General features: G+C 27.9%; 3 protein-coding genes across 3 annotated transcripts; 2 read left to right on the forward strand and 1 right to left on the reverse strand.

Annotated features, from left to right (window-relative positions):
- The first annotated feature begins 1,858 nt into the window (after positions 1-1,858).
- Positions 1,859-11,566, forward strand: LOC145741534 (phosphatidylserine decarboxylase proenzyme, mitochondrial-like). Its single transcript, XM_082559131.1, has 9 exons — positions 1,859-1,994; positions 3,058-3,352; positions 4,232-4,366; positions 4,636-4,734; positions 5,085-5,205; positions 5,755-5,910; positions 10,146-10,306; positions 10,726-10,863; positions 11,175-11,566. The coding sequence occupies exons 1-9, from the start codon at positions 1,927-1,929 to the stop codon at positions 11,253-11,255; spliced, it is 1,254 nt and encodes a 417-aa protein (XP_082415257.1). The 5' UTR covers positions 1,859-1,926; the 3' UTR covers positions 11,256-11,566.
- LOC145741535 (uncharacterized) lies at positions 6,353-8,833 on the reverse strand. The gene has a single exon (XM_082559132.1). The coding sequence runs from the start codon at positions 7,221-7,223 to the stop codon at positions 6,522-6,524; it is 702 nt and encodes a 233-aa protein (XP_082415258.1). The 5' UTR covers positions 7,224-8,833; the 3' UTR covers positions 6,353-6,521.
- Positions 11,567-11,871: 305 nt separating the features above from the next.
- Positions 11,872-19,493, forward strand: LOC145742151 (coiled-coil domain-containing protein 13-like). Its single transcript, XM_082559919.1, has 17 exons — positions 11,872-12,036; positions 12,699-12,832; positions 13,349-13,464; positions 14,070-14,209; positions 14,620-14,686; positions 14,873-14,991; positions 15,130-15,245; positions 15,628-15,730; positions 15,874-15,993; positions 16,303-16,437; positions 16,681-16,788; positions 17,028-17,114; positions 17,203-17,270; positions 17,628-17,750; positions 18,083-18,192; positions 18,584-18,651; positions 19,031-19,493. The coding sequence occupies exons 1-17, from the start codon at positions 11,929-11,931 to the stop codon at positions 19,175-19,177; spliced, it is 1,869 nt and encodes a 622-aa protein (XP_082416045.1). The 5' UTR covers positions 11,872-11,928; the 3' UTR covers positions 19,178-19,493.
- The last annotated feature ends 1,348 nt before the right edge of the window (positions 19,494-20,841 follow it).

Genomic DNA, 20,841 nt, shown 5'->3' on the forward strand with positions numbered 1-20,841 from the left:
TAAATATCACTTACCATATAATAAGACCCCTCAACCATTAAAAATAGTAGAAAATTATTATAACAATTTATACAAAATTAAGGAAAGCTATGGTACATTTCAAAATTTGCAATTTACTACGCTTACAGATATTCTACAGAAAGCATAAACGCCCAAATTACAACTAAAGAAATTATAGAAGTAATAAAAAATCTCCCAAATTCAAAATCTTCAGGTCCGGATGGATTAACAAATGAATTATATATAAAAAAAACATTGACATTTTACATTCTATATTACATGAGTTATTTAATGCAATATTACGAACAAACGTATTACCAGCATCAACACTAGAAAATTTGAAAATCCCCCAATTAATATGTAATCTAATTAAAAATATTTACACTAATGCAAATACGAAAATAAATATTAATATTTTTTTGACGTACACAATACATATAAAAAGGGATAAGGCAGGGTAATCCTTTAGGCTTACACCTTTGATTAAGAACACGTGATAGAGATAAGAGATAATAGATCAGCAATAGGTGTAAACACGTGATCTGAGGAATAGATAAGACTTTGGCGTAAACAACAAGATGGCGGATTCGTTACAATACATAACACACTTATAGTATCAACTGTACACTAAAAAAATTGGCATTTTCGAAACTCAAATATATACCAAAATAAAACATTTTTGATTAAAGATCTTCTAAAGCAATTATAATCGCAATAAAAGGACGATTAACATATGCTAGGATTAGATAAAAACCAAGAAAACAAAAAAATAATTAGAGAAATATTGGAAAATTTTAAACATAATGATACAATAATATAAACATAATTATAAACAACACTAAAATCAAAAAAGAAAATACCTTAAAAAATTGGTGAAAAACAATAACTTAAATTTAAAATGTTACGCAATACGAATTATGAGAAATATGAATCTTGTCTTATTATATTAATATATTGTAACCTAAAAGTATAGTAGTTAAATGTAGTATTAATAAACATAAATCACCTACTGTATAATGTTATAATAATAGAAAATTATCATTTAGTTGCTAATCACCTTCTTAAGATAACACTTAAATTGTAATTTTATTTCATTTTATTTCTTTTAAGAACTAATAATACCGCCTATATTTATAATTACTAACTTTTGTGTTTGCACAAATTAAATTTACATATTTTTATATCTAATGGTGTATACTATATTGATTAAAACAGTGTTATAATTAAATTCTGTATACTTTTCATTTCTATTACCTGCTTTTTGTGTAATTTCGAAATTTACCCTTTCCTCAAGGAACGAAATAAAAAAAAAGATAACCAATTAAATAAATGTTTTCTGAATAAATAATTCTTGAAAACGCATATCATCAACAAAAATACAATTTTATTAACTCGCTTCTACTGTAATCCTTTTTTAAAAAATGACTGTATTCCATTTTTAGAACTATTTTTGCAAAGAAAGGTCTAGTCATTATTCGTATGTATACGATCATTGGTTAGGGTATAAGGGGTTAAATTAAAATTTCTCCTTGTTTTTTAGTAAAAAAGTATTAGGTAAAGAGTTTTGTTGTTTTTTAGAGATTGTATTATCGGGCAAACAAATTGTTTTTTTTTTAAAACAAGCGAATATTATAATTTTGCCTTATTACAAAAGTAAATAATTGGAAACACTGTCGGTGATTCCCCTACAATATTTACTGTTGTGAATTCCTATATTGATTATTTAAGGCGGAGTCAACTTGTTTTGTTTCAATTTATTGTCAAAAGTTTATGTTAAGCTACTAATATAAAAAGATTCATTTAACTTATAATGTTATGTTAAAATAATTGCTATTAGTAATTTACATAAATATATTTTAGGTTTTTGGGTAGTGACTCTACTTCGCTAAATATTTATTTTTAGTATAATAGTTTTATTTTAGTAGAATGCTCTGTCGTAAAATACCAAGGACATCAGACCCCAAAAAAGATAATGAAAAATTGGTAAAAACAGGGTAAGCTATTTAGACGAAATTTTACAATTCCATAAAAGATAAAAACCTTGGTAGCTAGCCTTTGCAACGGTCAAAAATATAAAGGTGCACTATCAACTATTTGCAAATACTTAATACCTACATTAATTGAAAAATCATATGTAAAAACATATTGTCAAGTAAAACTTAGAAGCTTGTCTTTTTTAAACATGCTTATTTTAATTTGCCACTAGGGATGGGCTGAAATCCAAATTACTTGGATTCGACGAGTCCGAGTATTTTGTTGCGATACTCGGCCGAGTCCGAGTACTCGGTTATGACGTTATTTAAACGTATATAACTGGTTACGAGAATCGTTTCCGCATAATTTTAACACTGCAAAATTTGCCAAAAAACACGTATTTATGGATTATAAAGTGTTTAACGTTGGCAAAACTACTTACCACTGATAGCAATATCATTTTAAGTCCAAACGAAATAGTAAAAGTCTCAAATTTATTATTCGTGAAATTTTACCAAGTAAAAAGTGTATTTGTTGCGCAATCGTTGCTTAAATAACGTAATATAATTGAGAATAGATTATAAATTATTAGAAAAAGGCAAACCTCGTTTTTTTTAAGTTTAGTAAATCGTATACGATCTTAAATGACAAATTATTACTCGGCGTTCGAAAACTAAAAAATGTCCGACGAGCTCGAGTATTAAAATCGGCTTCGATTGGCCCATTCCTACTTACCACCCATAACCCACTCTTTTACATTAATTTTAAGAGGGAAAAAAATAAAAGTAATTTCTACTTAAACTTCTACTTTTGTTTGTAAAATATAAATACACCCATCTTTTTAAAAATGAATTAGGTAAAACTATTTTATAAGTTGTTTAATTTATATATCATTTGTTAAAACCAATTAAATTAAATAATTTATGACTTAGTTTGCTTTTAATAGAATTATGTCCATCTTCTCTTTATCTGTTGAAATATCAAATTTAAAAAAACATTTAATCAATTAGGAGTAAAATAATAAAATATTGAACACCTTGAAGGTAATTTCAGTTTGTTAACAACAGTTTTAATTTTTTTTAGCAACAAAAATGAAATTAAAAAGAAACACGTTCAACGAGTTTTACAACTTTGGGATGTCAGAAATGCAACTTGCACCAGCGTGGGTTTGAACTTGCATCCTTCACTACAGAACATAATGCATGTTAGTTTAAGTTGTGCGGCTATACTGTCAAGTTGGAGTCTTATTACTCAAAGCTTTAATGCTTCTGATTCCTATACCTGGTATTGTTTGTTAATGGTCGCCACTTTTTATATATGGGATCACTTAAGAAACAGAAAAGATACAACCCTGTATGTGCTTATCAACAGTTTACAGGTTTGTTTACTGTTTTGGTTTAGTAACAAGAAATTTAACGAAATAACTATCTCTTTAAACAACTTTCTTTCTGTGGTTTTATTATTTACCAAACATAACAGATAACCAGATAAATAATAAGAAGGGTTAGAGTAGAGTTTAAGATTATTTAATTATTATGTTTTTCTCACTAAATAAAAGTTTATGTCTAAAAAAGTAATATGTAGACTTTGTAACATCAAATCAAACACAAAAAATTAAAATTTCATTAAATAAATGATTACTTTTTTAGGTGTATATACACAACTAGTTATTTCAACATGGTTAAATTTTTTTAGTTTAAAAATAGTCATGGTGCTTTACAACAAAAAAAAAACAGGAAGTAACTAACATGTGGGTGGTATATATGGTTAAATGTAAAATATTTAAATAAAAACATAAAAGTTTTGTTATGGAATGGAAAGAGTTAAGTATTTTATTTGACTAAAATCGATTTAAAATTTAAAGAATTTTAATTTAACTTTAGTTAAAATTTATTCGACTATAATATATTCAACCATAAAAAGTGGCATGTTAGCAGATTCTGATTTATTTAACTGATAGTTGCATAAGTTTAGAATTATTAATTGCATCAATTTCCTGTAGTTGACAATCATTTGGTATTATAGTTTTAAGCCAGACAAAGGGCATTATTTTTTTTTTTTTAAATTGTACAATATTTTTTGCGCTGGCAAACTTCTAAAGGCAAATATTCGTTTTGACTATATTGCGACACAGCCATTTATAAGTAACCTATAAAATGTTTAAAAATGCAGTTCTTTGGAAAGGCACAATGCTAATTTTTTTGTTATATGTTAATAAGTAGGCTAACACTTGCATAATTTCTTGTTTGTTTTACAGATTTCTTTCTTACAAGTATTTCCATTTCGATACACATCAAGATTGTGGGGGAATATTTGCAGGCTAAAAATTGCACCACGATGTAGAGTTCATATTTATGGCTTGTTTATCAAACTGTATGGAGTTAAAATGGAGGTGAAAATATATTTTTGTTTGTTTTTATTATTAATGATAGACTTAATAATAAATAGATAAATTAAACATTTTACACTTTTTTAATATGTTTTTTGCAAGCTTTAAAATAACTTTTAGTAATTTTAATAATAAATGTTTTTGTACTTTGGTCCATTGACTTCAAATTTATTTATTTATGTTTTTTTACTTTATATAATAACCTTTTGGTACTTAATTTATATTAATTCAGTTATTAAAAATAGGTCCAAATAATAATGTCTTGTTTGTAGGAAGCCAAGCACAAAGATTTAAATTACTACAAAACGATGGGAGATTTTTTTCGAAGAAAAATAGATTCCAAATTAAGACCAATCAGTTCTACATCTGAGGTCAGTTTTCTTTTGTTTAAAATAACATTCTTTTTAATTTACTAGGTAATTACAAAATGTGTAGTGCAGCATGATTAAATAAAATCAATAAGATGCCAGCTGTTATTAAATTTTTTTTCCACACTCATGTATTGCTTGTTTAAAAATGTAAGTGTAAAAGAAATTTAAATTAAAACAAAATAATGATCATAAAAAAAATTTTCAAAAATAAAACTAAAAAATGTTTTGTTGATATTTTATCAAAAAAAATTAAAAATAATATATATATATTTTTTAAAATTGTGTTCAGGAAATTAATTTTCTATTTTATTTTTTCTCGTTTTCATTTTTTTTAAATATGTGATGCTTAGGTTGTTAGCCCAGTTGATGGGACAGTGTTATCAACTGGTGTGTTGGCAAATGGACTTGTTGAACAAATTAAAGGAGTCAACTACTCACTGAAGAAGTTTCTAGGTCCTTTAAAGAACGTTGGTGGGTTAGATTTTATCTTTGACAAATTTATTAAAATAAGTTGTTGAAAATTTTTAAAGTAACTGACAAAATTTAAAGGGTGCTAGTAGTTTTTTTAAAAAAGAACTACTTCTTAAACAAAATCTGAAAACAATAAAATAAAAGTGTAAGGGTTAGAGCACTTGGCTTTACAAAACTGCTTTCATGTGAAAAAAAATTAAGGTAGACCGTTAGAAACGGTATAAACTTCTGCCAACCCAAAACCAATAAACTCATTAACATTCTGGTATTATGCCAAAAATATCTAGAACACCCTAAAGAAACTCAAGACTGGGTTGGGGTAACTAATTTTACTCTATAATTAAGCTGGCCTGTACACGGTAAGGATGAGGAAATACAAAATAGACATATTCATTATTATTTACAAAAGGTAAATAGCTCAAAAAATATCTTATTTTGTCTTAATATTTTTTCATCGTTAAATATTTTTGGTTGCCCATTGGTGCCTAAAAGTTAAATATATATACATTAAAAAAATCAAAATGTAAAAAAATCTTAATTTTTGTTCAGACTTAGATGTACCCCTGTACAAGTACCCTCTTCACCTTCAGCACTACCCTGGGTCAAACAAATTGTACAGTTGTGTCATATATTTGTCTCCGGGTGATTACCACAGATTTCACTCCCCAGTACAATGGACCCTACTTCACAGGCGACATTTTGTGGGTAAGTTTATCTTTCATTTGGGTTAAAAGTTATGTTTTTTTTTACAAATTTGATTAGTTTATTTTTTTTTATTTTGTTTTACTTAATTACAATGGTCTTTTCAAAAATGTTAATATAAAACTGGGCACAAAGAAATGTAAAACAAATGCTTTGTTTATAAATTGTTTGACTTAACATTTAAAAAGCTGGCTTATAGCGTTGTAAAAAAATAGAAAACCCAATTTAGTAGATTTAAAATAAGTCATCGAAAATTATAATTGGATTACAGTTTTAATTCAATAATAAATTAATGTAAACTGTGAACCTTTTTTTGAATATTTTTTCAATTTTTTTTGGGTACCAGATCGATTGCCTTTTTTTATAATTGTACTTCTTAATTTTTTACATAAAATAATACTTCTGTACTTTGGTTTAAAACAGTTTTATTTTTAAAAATCCACAATACACGAGTGTTAAGGCTTAAACATTTGCACTTTAAATATTGGTTGGTACGATTTTGTGTAGAAATAAATATTGTATGAACGTGACGTCAGATAAATCGGTATGACGTCATCTTATTTTTTAAACCTCTCGTTGGGCAATTTTGATATAAATGATCTCTTAGTAATGGTTTATGATACGTAAACTGACGTAACCATAAATTCACCGTTTGTGTCGACACTTGAAGGCGCTCTTGAAAGTGCCGTCGTCATTTCTGACGTCATTGCATTGGTATTGGCAACAAAACTAAAAGCTTTAAAATTGTTCTTGGCTTTCAATACGTCACTAGAAATAAAAGTCACGTGATTGTCGCGATATTCCTGACTTAAGTTTGTATAATCAGTGTCTTCCATATTTAAACTTATTTTTATGTTATTTGCCTCCACGTTTATCTCTTCTAAGCTATAAATAATGACGTCATTGCTCTCAGTTGTTGACGTCAAACCGTCGCAGTTCGATAGGTTAAGGGTTCGAACCCGAGCAAAATTAAGTATGTTGCGAAACGTGGTACGAGCAGATGTCGAGTTAGCATTAAAGCAACAAACTAACACCGCGGATTCGTACCACCCTGCGACCGAGGATCGGTTCTCATTTTCCCGCGCAATTGTCGATATTTCTTCCGATGTAAAATTCGTATTTTCCATGCAAAACGGTACATTGCATATATTTAGGCCACTGATTGTTATGAATGACGCAAAGGCATCTGGGCAGCCGCTGTGATTTTGCAGTGACGTAGAATTGACGCCATCTTGTATTTTAAGTACTGTAATGCAAGAATTTTGATGCAGAAATTCACAAAAAAGAAAAACTGTCAGAAAAGTTGTTTTTTCCATGTTTTTTCTATTCCGCTAAAAACACAAATAGCAATTGTTATAATAAGATTAATAGTTTACACTTAAATTGTGTTTTAACACAGTGTTAATACACTGTAAGGGGTAAACTAAACAATATGCGAATTGTCTCAACAAATAAAAAACTGACAAAATTTTTAAATTATATTGACTATGAACAAAACAAAGATATTAAAAACTCCATAATTTGGTTAGCGTATATTATTATATTTAACCACACAATAATAAAAGAAAAATTTAATATACGAATGTATTAATTGACATAAAGCAGCATTTAATGTCAGTGCAAAACTTTCTTTTAAATAAAGAAAATTAAAAATTTTTTTTTGTACGTGATAAGATTAAATTTACGATTTTAATTAAAATCGTCTTTTTTTTATTTAAATAACACTTGCAAGTTCGTATTCTTATTTGTCCTGTCAACCTTTATTTATTTGCTTTCTGACTCTATTAATACTCATTGGGTTTTTGTTTATAAATGTGTTAGACTGTTAGGTAGACCTAACCTTAGTAAATGTAACCTTTTCACGTGCAAAAAACTCTTTTTAATTTTATTTAATAAAAAGAAAGTTTGCCACTGACTTTGAATGCTGCTTCATAGCAATATCTACATTCGTTATCAGTTTTTTCTTTCATTATCGTGTGATTAAATATAATGATATACGCTAACCAAAATATGAATAAGCTGATTTTTGATTCATTACATGAGATAATTAAAAGAAGTTTGGATATTTTTCATTTGTAGATACCGCACTTTATAGAACTATATAAATTCGGTTTGCCTTTGGCTGAAAAAACGGTTTTCGTTTTAAATGAAAACTACTTTTTATGGAATATGTTTTGCTTTCTTGTTATACTGCTTTAATGTACTGTTTTAGAATCAAATAATTTACTGAACATTAATTTGTGAATTATTAAGTTTGTGCTAGTTTTTTTCAAATACTTTAAAATATTAAACTATTCTCAAGTTAAAACAGTTTTACTTCTTATTTTAAACACAACACACCTTAAAAAAATATAAATTTTTTAATACACTAAAAATCGCCCATCCCTAAAAACTGTAACTTTATCTTTATATCCTTTAATACTCAAAACCCAAAATAAATTTGCCCGCGTTTTAACGTGGCTTAGTTTTTCTCTAAACTACCAACTTCCCTTCGTTCGCAATTTTCGCCCTGAAAAAGCACCCCACAATTTTTGAGTGTCACGCGATAGGATTTTATATAGACCTTATGTAAACTGAATTGGGATGTGACAATGCGATTTGCGCATGGCTAGTTTATAACTTTGTTTTATTCCAAAATCCACAAAAGTTAATATCAAAAACTGATATCAAAAACGTTGATTAAGTGGCTAAATTATTTATTATATTCCTGCATACATGTTTTGTCTACGGGACCTCAACCTTAACGGTAAAAATTTGGCAGTGAGCTAGGGCATTGTTTTTTGCCAAATAAAAAATAATTCTTGGAAAAAAAATTTTGAGCTGAATAATTTAACATGACGTTCCGGTTAAATAGAGACACCTCTTTCGCGGATGAATATCTTTTTATTCCTAGCGTTGTTTTCGCGAAATCGAAAGTAAATAAACCTTCGCGGTTCGTGCGATATCAAAGTCAACAATCCATCTTTTGTGACGTCACAGAAAGGGGTTTAGATATATCACATAGTTGCTACAACAGTTGTTTTACTGCGTTTGTATAGTTTACTGTACAAAATAGCAAAAAAAAAATTATATTTTATTTTTTACCTGGAATTGGAATTAGTCTTTACATTTTTACATTTTGCTTTTTAAAAGTGTTAATATTTTTAACTAAAGAAAAAATTGTTTTTAGCGGTAATTTATTTGAATATCGTATTTGTTTTTCTATTATTAGGTCACGTGGCGCTATTGTAACGCCATAAGGGTAAATTTTAATCCTCGCGTCTGTATAATTCGTGTGTTTTATTGCGTGGGCAAACTAATTTAAACTTTACCGGAGAACTGACATTTTTTGATAATTTTTATTTAGTTTTAAGGGTAAACAATATTTTCTTAACTTGTTTTGATGACTAATTTCGTTCGATTTGTCAGTTGATGACGTCACTTTTAAAAAAACAATTACTGATTTTGATTGAAAAATTCCTGTACGTTTACACAAGTAGGTCACGGGTCAGTGCGCACATGATCACGTGTCAGTGCATCCAACTGACGACCTGTTCACGCGCGAATAAATATGAAATGTAGGACATCGCGACAATAGCGTTGAAGGATTAAAAGCGTTTCTGTCTATTGATAATTTTAAGCGGAGTTGTTTTTTGTTTTCGGGGGCTCAAAAGCAATTTTTTTGCCTCAAAATTTTTTTTAGTGGAATTCACTTTGTTTTAAATGCCTGCGGTTAAAACTGTTTACATTTTTTAGTTTTTAAAAGAATTTTTGATTTTATATTTATATTGGACCTACTTAAGCAGTTGAGGTTATTGTCAAATAAAATATTAAATACTAATAATGTTCCTACTATTATTTGCATTTTTTATTAATATTAATTAATTGTTTAGTTAGCGTTTTTATTTCGATTTACATTAGATGGGGGTAATTATATATCTAAATACAGAAAAAAAATTTTATTGTTATACTAAGTCTGTTAATTTGAAATTTAGTTACATGTCTTGTTTAATCCTTTTGGTATTTAAAAAAAAGGGATTTTTGTTTTTACTTTTTTCCCTTCCTTGCCCAGCGTAACGCAATAAACCTGATTGTCAACATCAAAGTCTTGTGTTTGAGATTCCTTACTACTACTTTGATTTTTTACTACTACTAAGATGACTACTACACTAACTTAATGCCATAAGCCCGTAAAGCTTATGCCACTTCGTATAACGTATTGTTATTTAAATTAAAATTTATCTTTTATTTTATTGTAGGAGATCTATTAAGCGTAAACCCTCGGGTCGTTGCTTGGTTACCAGATCTGTTTGTCAGCAACGAGAGGGCGGTATTGAGCGGGGTTTGGAAGCATGGGTTCTTTTCGATGACAGCGGTTGGGGCAACCAACGTCGGTTCGATCGTCGTCTACAAGGACCCGGTGGGTATTATGACGTCATTGTTTTTGTGTATTATCACTTGATTTTGCGATGTTTTTTATGTTGCTATGATATGGCAATCTAAAGGTCTCTAGGCCGACTTAATTGTTTAGGGTTTGGTTTATAATACTTTCTAAATAAATAAAATGTATATAAATATGATGTTTATTTTTGGCAAAGTCAATATTTAAAATATCATAGACTTGACTTTAAAGGCATTGTAATCAACCGTGGAATAATATTTACATTTTAATGTCACAATGAACAAAGATCCGGCTGTGACGTCATAATGAAAATATTCTCAGCATTGTGTTAAGAATAATAAACAAGATGTCTTAACGCCGAGTTTTTTAATTATAATAAATGTTCAAAAATATTTTAAACAAATTTAATTGTTTTGTTTTTGGTTACTCTTTATTAGAAATTAAGGACAAACGATGCAAACTCCGATCCCGACACATTTTCTGACCACGAGTTTAAAGGTGAAGGGGTCAAATACAAAAAAGGAGATCCTGTTGGTGAATTTCAATTCGGATCGACGATCGTTCTTATTTACGAGGTACTGATTTGACAGTTTTTACATTTTCGTTTTAAAATTAAAAGTGGTGTGTAAAAATATATACTGTTAACTTTTATTAGGTTTTATTTGTGTTGAGTTTAATATTCTTTTAAGTCATTAAAATTAACTACTCGATAGCCCCCCCTACCATCGACATTTAAATTGTCGTAACATGGTCGCAACTGTTAACTAATATTTAACCGCGCACCACGAACAGCAGATTTATTTATTTTGAAGGCCTAAATAACGTCCACTTGGCTCCATTATATTTAAATGTAGATGTTAATAAAACACAATAACTTTGCTTTCAGGCACCCTCTTCTTACATTTTTAAATCGCTTAGTGGATTGAAAATCAAATATGGTGAAGCACTTTTAAAAACAAGATTTTAAGAATAATCTGCTTTTTTTTTGTTTAGTTGTAGTAAGTTTGTCTTCATGTTGTATGTGAAAGTTCATTGTCATTATTACCTGTTTTGTGCACTTTTCAATTATGCTATTTTTATCTATTTATCTAGTTTAAATTTCATTTAAAATTGCAATGATTTGAACTTGTACTTTTATATTTAATCGTGAGTTCGACAAAACATATACACAAATTTGCGGTTTTCACTTTTTTATTTTGTCAATTGCTAAATCTACACAATTTAATTTCTTTATGTTTTTTGTATTTATATAATCACGAATTTCAATTTTTAATAAAATATATTTTAGTAACATTAACTTTGGTTTTAAGTTTTGTACCTCAAATATAAAAATCAAGATTATTCTACCAGTACCTAACCGCTATTGAGGATAAACTAATATTACGTATTCTAAAAATTAAACTATGTTTAATTTTCAAGTAATAACTATTAATTTATACGCATGTCTTTTTTCTAAATAATTTAAACAAAGTTATTAACTTAATAATTCAATGAAGATTGTATTTTTGACATTTATAATATAAAAGTTAAATATAATTAAAGTATTTACCCTACATTCAAGCAGTTGCCTGGATAAAAACAAAGCTTTTTAGTTTTACGAATTTAAATTTTTTTAAGGTCTTGAAATCTTTTTAGTTAAAATGGAGAAAACTGAAAAATTGCAAAGTCAGTTTTTAAATCTCCAGGAACAACAACACCAAAAAATGTTAAGACTAAAGCAAATGCAACAAAATAAACAAACAGCAAAGGTCAATTTTTTTTTAATTTTTCTTCCACTGTTTTAACTCGGAAACATTTTAGATCTCTATTAGTTTCGCACGGCCGATTTTAACAAGGCGTTATAACCTAAGTATGGCAATTGTTCAACCAGACATTAAAAATTAGTTGAAATATGTTTTAATGAGTATAACTTAGTCCGCTTTACGAGTCAGATGTGTTAATGGGTAAACTGAATATGTGAGGGTTAGGGTAAGGGTTTAATTTATGCAACCTTTTTGTTTAATTACATGTGCCGCATTTTGGTTACACACCCGGTTTATGTAGGGCGTGTGAAACTAATAGAGATCCCATAAGGTTTTGGGTTCGATCCCCACTGCTTTCATACTGTACAAAGTCTGAAAGTGTACATCACCCTTGAACTGTTGAATAAGGCGCTATATACGGTATAAACTTCTACTGAGTCAAAAACCAATTTGCAGTTGAATTATTAAGCAGTTATATTGTCTAATGTTCTAAACTGCGAAAATAATTTTGAGACTGGGTTGAGGTAACCGAAGTATGTTTAGACTGTGATGTCTTTCTTTTCACATCAAGAATATAAAAAAATTCTTTGAAAACTACTCTACTATCATGACTAAGATATAATTAAGCTAAAAAACTTAAATAAATACAATTTTAAAGTTTTTAGCAGGTAATCCCTGATGAGAATTTATTTGGGATCTCAGATGAATTAAACTTAGACACTGGTGATGTGTCGATAAGTTCTGCTGTTGGGTTAAATAATACACTTGAGGGTGCTAACACAGCTATGAGGGAGGAAATTAGGTAAAATCAATTGTAAATTTTTGTAACTTCTTTATTACAGTTTTTTTACAATTACATTATTTGTTGAGTTAATCCTTGTCTAGCCTAAAACATTTTGAATTAATATTGTTTTTAAAGTTATTTATTTTTGCGTTTGTTGTTTTTAACAAAGTTATTCAGTCTAAATAGGTGATTGTAGGAATCAATTTTAAAGTTAATAACTGTGTAACATTAAGTATTTTAAAATGTATGCATATGCATGATACCAATGCTTGCTATGTGATATGCCTTATGCTATACCCTAGATTAACTTTAACAGTTACCCTGCTTACCTACACTATATATATAAATTGACTGAAACTACTGCTTTAATTGTCTACTATGGTTTTTTTAGTGATTGGTTTTATGGTACTTATACAAAACCAATAGTTTGTCCAAAAGAACAAGATGCTTTGCAATGCTTATATATTTTATATATTATCTAGTTAAAGTTAACAAAAATGTCTAAAAGTTTACCAAAAACTTCTTTTGATTTAGAGAGTTAAAAGATGAAACTGGTCGATTACGAAAAGTTTTGGCGGAAAAAGATTATGAAATAAAAAGATTAAATCGAAAGATTATGAAAACTGAAGATGAAAAAAGAATGCTTTCAGGTTTAATTTAATTTAAATGCTTCTTCTTAAATGCTTCTTCTCCAAAAATACTTCGAAACAAATATTTTGTATACATATATACACTGTCGTCGATCCTGAGGGTGCAAAATGTTGCATTTTGGGGTAAAATTAATAGTTATATACGCAATCTAAAAAATCTCATGATAATAAATGCTTGAAGTTTCACCAAGTTTCTTTGAAATGTCGCCAAAAAACAACTTCAACCTAATATAAGCACTTTAAAACGGTATTTTTGGCAAAGAATTTATTTTTTTTTGGCACCCCTAAATTTAATGAAATTTGGATCGACGCCCATGTATATATATATTTTATTATGCATATTACTGTTTGAAAAAGTTTTAAAAAAGCTGACTGCCCAGCCTAAATAAAAGGTAACAGTTTTATCCTGACCAAGAGTTCACTTCGCCAGTGTTGAATATTTTTAAGTGTATTGTCGAATAATTAACCTGCTGATTATTTTTGGATTTGAATGGAATTCTTTTATTTATAAACACTTTGTTATGACATAAAAGCAGTTAAAATTGAAAGTCAGGTGTTTCAAAAACATTGTAACAACTTAACTTGTTTATTAATAAATTTTATAGAGGCTGGTGTAGCAAGTGAATCAGCTTCAACTAAAATTGTTGACTTGTCAAAAAAGAATCGAGATTTGACATCTCAAATGGAGATGGAAAGGTCAAAAGCTTATAGATTGCAACAAAAAGTCAACGAACTCGAAAGAAAGGTCACTATGTAGTTATTTTAAATACTTGTGTATGTTAATTTTATTTATCAATTATTCTTCGCTTTTTTGGGAAATTAAATTTATTTTTTATTAACAGCAGCTATTGAGCGAATAATATCAATTGGAAATTAAAATTGAATTTTGTCTGTTTTTACCTGAAGTATTTGTGTTTATTGTCATTGTTCATGTCATGCCTAGCAAGAAAATAGGGTCACGTTTGTTGTCTGGTTCTAGACAAAACATAATTTTTACACTACGGTCCTCCTAAATTCATTCCACAGTATACGGTCCTCCTAAATTCTCTTCTACGGAAAACGGAGCGTTGTTTTGTTTAGAGCCGACAACATACATGATCCAGAAAATAAAAACCACATATTATATTAAAAGTTTTACTATTTTTTTATGTAAAGATGGGGACTATTAATATAAAATCAGAAGAACAGAAATCTCCAAGAAGAAACCTTGCTCTAAGCACAGGTAAATCAAATGACGTGCTATTTATGACAAAATAAATTATGTGTTTTTAGACAAATACAGCCCTTTTTTACTATTTGTTATGTATTCTCTTTCTTTTGTTAAATTGTATTATAAATTTGTAGTTGTAACCTTTTTTTGTAAACATCAATAATTTTTTACTTTTATGTTTATTTTATTATAATGCAGATGAAAGTATGTTAAACAGAGATGATTTACAAGAACAACTAAGCAGCGTCAACCTAAAAATGTTGGATTATAGAAACCAAGTTCAATCCATGAAACAAGAACTTAAAGTTGCACACAAAGTAAAAATAAAATATTTAATACTGGAAAAAATTATTTTATTTAAACTGTGCTCAAATATTGAAAGATAATATTTTTCCTAATTATTATTTGATTAATGTTTGGGGTACTTAAAATATTTTACTATTTTTTTTGTCCAGGTTTTAAGTCTCGAACTTGGTGAGTCTCAGATAAATCTTCAAACTTTGTTGAACCAGGGTGGTCAGGGTTTCCGTGGCAGAAATCAACAAGTTTTAGCTCTGCAGTCAAAAGTCAAGTAAATTTAAATTTTTATTATTATTTATTACATAAATATCCTAACCCTTATCCTAACGCAACAATTGATTTATTTATGTAAACACTGGAATAAAATACTTATGGCATGTTTTAAACCATTAAATTGATTTTTTCATTTTTTATGTCGCACTATTGTAATATTAATTGTATATCTTATTAAAATTCACTTTCATTAATGTGCGAAAAAAACGAAATAAAAAAAAACTTTTTTTAAGTTATCAATTTTGCAAAACTTACCCCTTTAGGTAAATAATAAATTGTTTTTTGTGAACTTTTGGTATTATTACAAGTTTGGCAAACAAATAAAACTAGCAATACAATAAAAAGTGTTTTTAAATAAATTTTTTCCTTGAATATCTTAGAGAGTTGGAAGCAAAGTTAAAGAAAGATGGGGAATCCCCAAAGATGGACAAAAATATGTCAAGGATCAAAAATATGGAAAAAATGAGAAAAGATCAAATCGAGGTATAGTTCTAAAATTTTGTTTAAAATAAAATCATTGCTTTAAAATCCAAACAATTTGTTTATTGTTATTCACATAAACTTAATCTAATATTTTTAACAAAATTTAACAGCAACGTCTCTCTTTAAAAAAATTTTGTAACCAGGCTCTAAAAGATGATTTAATAAAATCGAATGAAAGTGCAACAGAATTGAAGAGAAAATTTGAAGCTTCTAAAGCAAGATCTAAAGTTCTTTCAACTGAGATTAAATCACTTAAATCTCAGGTATTGTCATTTTTGTAATTATTTCGTACCATGATATTTCTTGTTATGTTTTTTTTAACTTATTGTAATTTTTTTAAATTTAGTTTTCTCAAAATAAGAATGTAGACGTTATGGCTTGAACATATACTAACATTGAACCCAGGACCTTACGTAGTGAAACAAATTGTTTTTTATCCTTACGAAAGTCATCAAAATCAATATTGCTTTACTATTCTAAAATTAATTCTTACCCATTTATTATTTTTACCAAAAATATGATTTCGACTATTGATTATTTAAATATTTTACTAGTATTTTTATTTACCATAGATATCAGTGTTAACAGACAAGGGTAGTCATGACAATGAGCTGATTTCAACTTTAATGAAGCAACAAGAAAACCTGCAAAAAATGATCGAGAGAAATTCTTTTAAACAAAACTCAACTTCACAATCTGAAATCATGGTACGAATTGTAACACTTTATTTAATTTCAAATTTAAGGTTGTAAAGGTCTGGGGGTTTAATTTTCACTGCTTAAATGTTACAGTGCAACATTTAACATACTAGGTGATAGAATCAAAAATATTTAAAACTGCCAACGTCAATTAAACCCTTTGTCAAATGCAACTATATATGAAGGCTATGAAATCAACATTTTTACCATAAAAAAAATTATGCCAATATAACAATAACAAACTGTGTTTAGTTAACAAAGGAACTGCACAATTTAAAACAACAAGAAAGTTCTGAATTGTTAAATTTAAGGGAGTTATTGAAGGACAGAGATGACCGTGTAAGGGAGTTAGAAAAAAGGGTAAGGTTTTTTGTTTTACTTGGGTTTTACTTGCAAAGATATTAAATATGTGTTTTTATTTTGTAGTAAATTTTTTTTTAACTTAATTTAAATTTAACTAAAGAATTTGTTTTTTCCTTTTGATGTTGAGTTTTATATATGGAGTTTATAATTTTCCATAGAAAAAAAAACATTTTTCAAAAAAAAGTCCAAAAAAACATGAATAACTATTACCATACACTATTGTTAATAAATTGTAGATAGAAATGTCAATGACAAGAGATAGCTTGGATGGAGAGGAAGAACAAAAACCCTTAAAATTATTTTCTCCCAATACTTCACTACAGGTCAAAATAAATAAAATTTTATTTTTAAATGTTTTGGTGAATTTGATAAAGTTCAAACATTTTTAATGAACTGTATTTTTTTTTAAAGGCTAACACTACAGCTGGGTTTAGTTCACAAAATAATAATAATAATAATCAACCACTGTCACAGTTAAGGTTTGTGTAAATTTTTAGTTTTTTAAGTTTGCTACCATTACACTTTTTTTTTTTATTTTAGTATTAAATTAAAAATAGTTAAAATCTAAATGTTGCTAGTTTTTGGAGATTTACTGTATTATTTTATTGGTTTTGTCTTTTGATTTTATTCATAGTTAAATTAAATTAGTGGGCTTGAATTTTTAATTATAGTCAATAATGATTTTTTGTTTTTTTTATTTACTATTTCCATTGATTCTTGATATGGGCACGCTAAGCTACTGTAAAACTACAATTTCTATTTTTTTTTTAATATTTTAAGTTTTTTTTTGGGGGGGGATTATAAATTTATAATAAAAAATAAAATTTACTTTTAAGTGAAAATCAACAACAACAAATCACTGAATTATATCAGAAATTACAAGAATATGAAGCTCTTTACAAAGCCTCAGAAATTGAGAGAATTAAATTAGGTGAAATGATAGCTTTACTGAATGCAAGGTAAAATATAATTGCAATTTTGTAAAAAAAAGTAACAACTTTATTTTAGACTTATATTATATAGAAGGTGACATTATTTTTTAACAAATTTTGCTTTTAATACTTAAAATTTTTGTCAAAAAATTGTGTTATATATCCTATAAACATATTTAAGAGCCTCCATATTTATATATATAAATTTTTGGGTTTCTTACAATTATTAAGATCAAATTAACAAGACCTTGTAATAATATAAATGCTAAAAATGTTGTTTTTTAGTTTTAACTGTTAATTATTGCCGTTTATATATAAAATGTATCGTTTATGTTAAGTGAATATGTTTTACTGTCCAGGCTACAGAGTGCAGCACATGCAACTGAGAATGCAATAACTCAACATTTTGAAGAAAAGAGAAAATGTTCAAATCTTGAACAACAAATTGAAGCTTACAATGCAAAAACCGGTATTATGCATATAATAAAAATTTAAACTTTATTGCTTTTTTAATCTCTTTATTTATTGTCAATGTAAAAACCCTGACTTTTTAGCTAAGACCTAGGGTAACATATATTATCCTGGTCCGGTTTGAAGTTACTTTTTGCTATTAAAATATTATTACTGTCATAACCTGTTCATTAGGCTGCTATTTTGTTTATGGCTCAGAGAAAGTTGGTATCATTTGTAGTGCCTTGCATAGGGTGCTTTGACATGGAAGCAGTGCAAACTAAACTCAGGACCTTTGGTTGCTAGGTCAAGTTTTTTTACCACTACAAACTGGCTACTACTAAAATTATTTTTTTGCTAAACTATAGTAATTTAAAACATTTCCTTAAAATTATTTGTTGTTCAAAAAGATGGAAGTATTTTAACAAGCAGAGATTCCTCTCGCAACGAAGATTTTCAACAACAACTTTCCATCCAGGTTTACAGTACAACCACTAATATTTTATTTGTTTGTTCTTTAATTTTTTTTTATATTTATTAATGATAGCTATGTGGACATATGCTTAAGGCGTTTGCTGTGGCAAAGCATGGCAAAGACGGGGTAATATTTTTACAATTTCCATGTTGTAGTGCTCTTAAGTGAGATACTACTAACTACTGGTAAAGTCATAAATGACAGTTTTTAACAGGGGACATCTTAAAAATATTCTTGTAAAGTCATCCCAAGACTAAGGTGTCGTAAAAGTAACCTTGGGTAAATAGTTTTTTTTCTCACCCTGATGATGCATTTTCGAGAATAATGAAGAATAAATATTTTTTAATAAATTTTATAAATATTAATGCAATTCTTATATCAGCGTGATGAAAACCATGCTTTGAAAGAGGCTTTGGAGAGCACGTTAAAAGCTAAGCAAGATGACGTTACCATGTACCAAGAAATGATGCAACAAACGCGAAATGTGTTTCTCGAAGCTCTGAGAAGCTTTAATACTACGTCACAGTGACGTCATAATTTTACGTTTTATTTCTTCAAACAAATGGAAGATAATTTTGTGGGTAATTTTTCCTATTGAAATAGTTATAATACCGATTTCTCATATTCACACATGTATATTAAATAATACTAGTGATATATATATGTATATATTGTTCTTGTATTTAAAAAACGTACACCGTATAGAGCAAAGCATTACAAATTAGTAAACTTGTCTTGCTGTGAATTAACTTTTTAATGCAGTGTTTTGTGTTTATTGTATTTAATGGTACTTTTTAGGGGATTTATCTTTTTGACATTGTAATTGGTCTCAACATTTGACCTTCCCACATCGATAATAAAGATATATACAAAAAAATAAAAAATACTGTGATTCTATAAGGGGACTTTAGGACAAGAAAAGATAAAATTTGGCGTTAAATTAGTTGGTTTACTTCGGTGCTAAAAAACATTGCAGGTTTATCCATGCTATTTTATATATTTTTTATCTGGTGTATTTTTATAAGGGTCAAATTCGGGTAAATAAAATAAGATTCGATCAAATCTAGGCATTCAGCCATGACTTTAACTGGTACTAAAAAAACGACGAGTCCAAGCCTTAAATTTTTTCTTACTCAATCAAGTTGTTGGATTTGATTTGACATATTTATGTTTTTTTTCAGGTTTTAACTTCAATATGTTGTAATTTATTAAATATTTGCTGTATTTAAAGTTTCATATTATATTACAACTGTAAGTGTGTTTTTTTAATTTGAACGCTACCTGGTATGTAGTTATTATACATATTTTTATTAAAACCTGTTTAATTGTTATTAATCCGTTTTATTAGTGGCATTATTAGGTTTATAAAAACACTACACTTTTCAGGATTGTAATTAAAATTAAAAAAAAACACTGTTGGTTAGATAAACAAACAAATATAAATACCGCTGTCTCCAGGACAATAATTAATGGAATTTATTACTGGTCGTAAAATTGGATTTTGAAAGAACGACTTTATATATCAATTGTGCGTAAGTTTTACTAATATATCCTTATTTTAAGCGGAAGACTAAATTTTTTGTCAAGTTAGAAACTAGACTGTATTTGCCTAATTAAACCACAAATATTTATTTCTAGTTCCAAGCATGATATCCTTTTAAACTAAAGGTATGTTTCTAATTTAGTCTTTTTTGTTTATACTAAAACAACTGGGGCAGAAAAAAAAGTTTAAACAAGCATTAACAAATTAGAATATACAAAAAGTGCTAATAAAGGTAACGGATAAAATTTTTAGTACCAATTCAATTTTAATATCCTTGTGACTTTTAAACAAACAAAATTTAAACAAACAAATTCAAGTTAAGCAGTATTTAAATAATCTTTTAAACACAAATTGGTAAAATGTGTTAGAATTTGATAATCATTTATTTAAATGAACGTTACATTAGTTGAAAAGCCATTGTAAGAGTTAGTTGTCTAATTAAACCAACAAAGATGTTTTAAGAATTGGAAAATTTTCCAGGGAGTTCACAATAATTAAAGACTAAACAAAACTTCTAAAGCGAGTTAAACACCACCTTATGAATGCCCCATTGTTACGTCACAAGTGCGTAGAGGGTGAAAAAACGTGATGCCGACACTTGATTTGCAGTTATGTTCAAGTGCAGACAGTCACACCTTGTGGTCTATAGA

The sequence above is a fragment of the Corella eumyota genome, chromosome 2, assembly GCF_963082875.1.
Source record: "Corella eumyota chromosome 2, kaCorEumy4.1, whole genome shotgun sequence".
NCBI classification, from domain to species: Eukaryota; Metazoa; Chordata; class Ascidiacea; order Phlebobranchia; family Corellidae; genus Corella; species Corella eumyota.

Bases quoted from the DNA above. Each gene is read 5' to 3' on its own strand.
- LOC145741534 (XM_082559131.1), top strand. From the start codon at position 1,927: ATGCTCTGTCGTAAAATACCAAGGACATCAGACCCCAAAAAAGATAAT. The intron at 3,353-4,231 runs GTTTGTTTACTG...TTTGTTTTACAG, and splicing joins TGCTTATCAACAGTTTACAG to ATTTCTTTCTTACAAGTATT. The intron at 4,367-4,635 runs GTGAAAATATAT...TCTTGTTTGTAG, and splicing joins TGTATGGAGTTAAAATGGAG to GAAGCCAAGCACAAAGATTT.
- LOC145741535 (XM_082559132.1), bottom strand. From the start codon at position 7,223: ATGGAAAAAACAACTTTTCTGACAGTTTTTCTTTTTTGTGAATTTCTG.
- LOC145742151 (XM_082559919.1), top strand. From the start codon at position 11,929: ATGGAGAAAACTGAAAAATTGCAAAGTCAGTTTTTAAATCTCCAGGAA. The intron at 15,994-16,302 runs GTATTGTCATTT...TATTTACCATAG, and splicing joins TTAAATCACTTAAATCTCAG to ATATCAGTGTTAACAGACAA. The intron at 16,789-17,027 runs GTAAGGTTTTTT...AATAAATTGTAG, and splicing joins TAAGGGAGTTAGAAAAAAGG to ATAGAAATGTCAATGACAAG.